Raw genomic sequence first — 5,488 nt, 5'->3', positions numbered from 1 at the left:
GCTCCACCGCAGGCCAAGGCTCTGTCAGTGCGCATGCTCTTTCGCTGTTTTTTCCCCCTCCCGCCCCACATTTTGACCCCCACTCCAGAAGCTGGATATCATGCGCATGCGTGTCTCCGCCTGCCGGGCCCCCGCGTTTTCCTTTCTCCCCGCAGTAGAAAGAGGCAGTGAATTGTAGGTTGGAAGCTGGAAGGACCGGAAGTTGCTCTGCTTCGTCACTTCAACTATACACTGACGGGAACTCAGGCACTGGAAAGGAGGTTCCGGGCTGGCCGTGGCAGGAGGCGGTGGAATGGAGGCAGGGACTGAGGACCCGGGACTAACTCGCCGCCCGACTTTGGCTTCTTCCTGGGATGCGCCGTGCGGAGCCCTGACCCAGAACCTCTTTCTCAGCCGAGGTGGTCTCGGCGCCGGGGAATTCGACTGGGAGGAGCTGCTGGCGCCGCCTGCTCAGGGGTGTGTCAGGCCGGCGGGTCCTGGGGCTGCTGCGCGGTGACAGCCACGCTCCTGAGGGACCGGTGATAAGGGGGCAGAGTCTGGGCCCGGGATCCGGGAGCACAGCTGGTGGCAGGTCTGTGCGGGGGAGTGGGCTCGGAAGCCGCGGGTCTGTGCTGTGCAAGTGGTGAGGTCTGGGGTGTCCCAGGGGGCAGGGCCGAGGTGCTTTTGAAGTCATGGGGCGGGGTCCAGCGGGAACGGGCGGAGACACCAAAGCTGACCTGAACAGTCTTAGTTTCTCAGACATCCCCCTCATGTTAATCATGATAACAAATCAGGACTTCTGTCAGAATCAGAAATCGGCTGCCACACCCCTTCCCTGAAACAAAAGCAGCTAGAGGCGCCTCGGAAGAAAAGCTTGAGGGTATGCTTCCAAAAGGACCAAAGAGAACAACAAAACCCCGTTGCAATCGAGTGGGACTCACAGCGACCCTACAGGACAGAGCAGGACTGTCCCTCGGGTTTCCTAGGCTGTGATCTAGGCAGGCAGCCTCATCTTTCTCCCCCCGAGTAAGGGCCTAGTAGTTTCCAACTGTCATCTTTTGGTGAGCGGCTGAGCACTAAACCACTGCGCCATGAGGGCTCCTTTTCCAAAAGTTCATAACTATGAAAACTGTATGAAGCATAGTAATACTCAGTAAAACACGGCGTCACAACGAGTTAGAGTGGGCTCAAGGCAACTGGTTTGGTTCTGGTTAACCCAAACAGAATTTTTTTAAAAAATGGTTTTTTTTTTCAAAACTAAGGTACAGCTGCAGAGAACTTGTATCACATTAATTTTAAAAGATACGCTTTTGCCTTTTATTGCATTCTGCCCCCTCCCCCCCCACTTCTGATCGAATCCTTTGTTCATACTAGGTGTCTGTTAAATTTACTTAACTGAGAAGCAATTACAAGTGATTGAGTAAAGGCTCAAGGGATAAATAGGATCGAAGAGTAAACCTTGATAGGTTATGAAGCGAAGACTTCTCTGTATTGAGCATTTGTTAGGTGCTTGGCAAGGTACTTCAACCCTAAATCAAATGAATTACATAAAATGTTACTGCTCTGGTCTCACAAAGGAGCTCTGGTGGTCCACTGCCTAAGGCATTTGATGGCTAACCAGAAGGTTGGCTGTTCAAACCCTCCGTGGAAAGATGAGGCAATCTACTATAAAGATTTACCACCTTGGAAACCCAATGGGAGTCACTATGAGTTGGAATTGACTCATGGCCGTGGGTTTGGTTTTGGTTTTTTATGGTCTCACAAGGAGCTCTGGTGGCACACTGTTTAAACACTTGGCTGCTAACTTAAAAATCGTGGTTCCAACCCACCAGGCCAAGCCCCAAATCCGTAGCACCACCCACCACCCCCCCCACAAGATGTGGCAGCTTCCTTCTCCCTAAAGCTATATGGCCTTAGAAACCCTCTGAGGCAGTTCTACTCTGTTCTGCAGGCCCCAGCAAGTGGGGTCAAGAGCAGCATTCAGAGAACTATGTAATATTTCCAACAATTTTTTTTTTCCAGCCAGGAACTAGTGAATTTGAAGAGGATCCTGAACAACCAAGATGAAAACCCCTGCTTCCTTTACCTGGCGTGTGACCCTAATGGAGGTGAAGAAATCGATTCTATTGGTGTTTTAAGTTCAGCAAGGAATATGGAAGTGTACTTAGGAGAGGAGTACTGTGGAACCAGTCGGGGCAAGACTGTCTGCACTGTCCTGGATAACAGGTGTGTGACTTACACGTACAGAAATGTAGTTTGCAATATCACTTGATTCTCTGGCATTGGTGGCAGACTTTGGGGGAGAGAGAAGAAAAATACCAGCAGACATTGCACTTTGGAAAGATTAGAGGTCTTGAAGAGTGTTGACTAGCCTTCTCATTTTTATAAATAGGCAAATGTAATAGCTACTAGAGGGAGGTGACTTGATGGAAAGTCATAGCTTGTCATAGAAGATCATAGTGAAAGGGTTGACACATAGTACGGTCCTCGTTGCTGCTGCTTGGCTGTCTCCATAAACTCACAGTGGTCCATTTTCCAAAGGTTAATTTGTCATTCTGGCTGGTAGTTGAACATATTTTCTTGTAGAAAGCCTGTTGCAAGTGGGACATGAGTCTAAGACTGTCCAATACCAGCCTATTCTTACTTCAGCCTGTTATCATTGGATCATTTCTCTGGTCTCTTATAGGAAGATTCTATACTAAACTCTTACTTGGTCCTTACGAAGTCCTCACAAAATAAGAACTCATATATTTGGCATGTTAGAAATAATAGTTACATTTATTGAGCTTTCCCATATGATGTGAGTAACACGATTTTACATGGATTATCTCCTTTCATTCTCTCTGAAATAGTAAGTGATACACACAGGGTCTGTGGCCAGGTCATTTGAGTTGGGAGCCCAACTCTCAAGATTTAAATCTCAGGATTTAAGTATTGGCCCAGAAACCTTTCTTTTTAAACATTTCTAATTAAAAATTATGTATAAAAGCAAAAAAGTAATGATTCTATTTTATTTTTAGTGGCCATGAGATTATTTTGTACAAAAAATATTTAAAATTGGAGTCTTCTACACAGGCTTGTAAAGTAAAGGTGAGTCATCACTAAATTTTAACTAATTTGACAACTACAAATGTTTTTGCATAATATGTACCTATTTTCTGTTGGTTTCATAATGCAATTAGTCCACTTTGGTCCTGAGGTTTATTCAGAAAATTTAGTGCACAGAGAAAAACTACTTTTTTTTTTTTTACTTTTATTGTAGTGAAAACATATATAAGACATTTGCCAACATAACAGCATCCGTATTTATAGCTCAGAGACATTGATGACATTTTTCATGTTATGACACCATTATTGCTATCATTTTCCAAAATATTCCACCTCCATCAGCATCAACTTAATGCTGCGCAAACATTCCTCCTCCCTCCTACCCCTAGGTAACCACTAATAATCTTTGGTGTGTGTGTATATATATACATATATGTGTGTGTGTGTGTGTATACATCGTTGTTGTTGTTATGTGCCATCGAGTCAGACCCGACTCATAGCGACCCCTCCTTGGGTTTCCGAGGCAGTATCACTACGGAAGTAGATTGCCCAACTTTCCTTCCAAGGAATGGCTGATAGGTTTGAACTGCCAGCTTTCTGGGTTAGCTGTGCCTTAGGCACTATGCTACCAGAGCTCCTGGAAAGAGGCAATAGACCAGCTTAATATCTTCAGCCAAAATAAGGCCAGGAGCTGACTCTGGAACAGACCATCAACTGCTCATATGCAAGTTGAAGTTGAAGCTGAAGACAATTAAAACAAGTACACAAGAGCTAAAATATAACCTTAATTACATCCTACCTGATTTTAGAGACCATCTGAAGAATAGATTTGATACACTAAACATCAATGACTGAAAACCAGAGGAATTGTGGGATGACATCAAGAGCATCATACATGAAGAAAGCAAAAGGTCATTAAAAAGACAGGAAAGGAAGAAAAGACCAAAATAGGATGTCAGAAGAGACTCTGAAACTTGCCCTTGAATGGAGAGTAGCTAAAGCAAATGGAAGGAATGACAAGATAAAAGAGCTGAAGAGAAGATTTCAAAGAGCAGCTCGAGAAGACAAAGTCAGTTATTATGATGAAATGTGCAAAGACCTGGAATTAGAAAACCAAAAGGGGAGAACACTCTTAGCATTTCTCAAGCTGAAAGAACTGAAGAAAAAATTCAAGCCTTGAGTTGCAATATTGAAAGATTCTATGGGCAAAATACTGATTGATGCAAGAAACATCAAAAGAAGATGGAAGGAATACACAGAGTCATTGTACCAAAAAGAGTTGGTCGATGTTCATCTGTTTAAGGAGGTTGCATATGATCAAGAACCAATTGTATTGAAGGAAGAAGTCAAAGCTGCACTGAAGGAATTGGTGAAAAACAAGGCTCCAGGAATTGAGGAATACCCATTGAGATGTTTCAACAAATGGAGGCCACTCTGGAAGAACTTACTTATCTATATCAACAAATTTGGAAGACAGCTAGCTGGCCAGCTGACTGGAAGAGGTTTATATTTGTAGCCATTCCAAAGAAAGGTGATCCCACAGAATGTGGAAATTATCAAACAATATCATTAGTACCACACACAGGTAAAATCTTGCTGAAGATAATTAAAAAATGGTTGTAGCAGTATATTGACAGGGAACTCCCAGAAGTGCAAGCTGGATTCAGAAGAGGACATGGAAGAAGGCATATCAGATGGATCTTGGCTGAAAGCAAAGAATACCAGAAAGATGTTTACTTATGTTTCATTGACTATACAAAAGCATTTGACTCTGTGGATCATAACAAGTTGTGGATAACATTGAGAAGAAGGGGAATTCCGGATTGCTTCATTGTGTTCATCAGGAACCTGTACATACACCAGGAGGCTGTTGCTTGAACAGAACAAGGGGATACTGCATGGTTTGAAATCAGGAAAGGTGTGCGTCAGGGTTGTATCCTTTTACCATACTTACTCAATCTGTATGCTGAGCAAATAATCTGAGAAGCTGGACTATATGAAGAATAACCCAGCATCAGGACTGGAAGAAGATTCATTAACAGCCTGCAGTATGCAGACAACACAACCTTGTTTGCTGAAAGGATGACTTGAAGCACTAACTGGTAAAGATTAAAGACTGCAGTCTGCAGTATGGATTACACCTCAACATAAAACAAAAATCGTCACAACTGCACCAATAAGCAGCATCACGATAAATGGGGAAAAGACTGAAGTTGTAGAAGATTTCGTATTACTTGATCCACAATCAACACCAAAGGAAGCAGCAGTCAAGACATCCGATGACGTATTGCACTGGGTAATTCTGCTGCAAAAGACCTCTTTAAAGTGCTGAACAGCAAAGATGTGTCTTTGAAAACTAAGGTGCACCTAACCCAAGCCAAGGTATTTTCAGTCGCCTCATATTCATGTGAAAGCTGGACAGTGAATAAGGAAGACAGAAGAAGATTTGATGCTTCTGAGT

The 5,488-nt window shown here is 43.5% G+C and overlaps 1 protein-coding gene across 1 annotated transcript in view; it reads left to right on the top strand.

Annotated features, from left to right (window-relative positions):
- Positions 1-292: 292 nt before the first annotated feature.
- Positions 293-5,488, top strand: part of CUNH10orf88 (chromosome unknown C10orf88 homolog) — a 24,671-nt gene continuing 19,475 nt past the window's right edge. Inside the window, exons 1-3 of the mRNA XM_042780408.1 lie at positions 293-456; positions 2,002-2,205; positions 3,000-3,069. Coding sequence (XP_042636342.1) covers positions 293-456; positions 2,002-2,205; positions 3,000-3,069 — 438 coding nt within the window. The remainder of the gene's footprint in view (positions 457-2,001; positions 2,206-2,999; positions 3,070-5,488) is intronic.

This window comes from Orycteropus afer, unplaced genomic scaffold (assembly GCF_000298275.1).
Source record: "Orycteropus afer afer isolate SDZICR_OR568_19922 unplaced genomic scaffold, OryAfe1.0 scaffold00038, whole genome shotgun sequence".
Taxonomy (NCBI): domain Eukaryota; kingdom Metazoa; phylum Chordata; class Mammalia; order Tubulidentata; family Orycteropodidae; genus Orycteropus; species Orycteropus afer.
The sequence above is the reverse complement of the archived record's forward strand: the minus strand, read 5'-3'. Positions and strand labels throughout refer to the sequence as shown.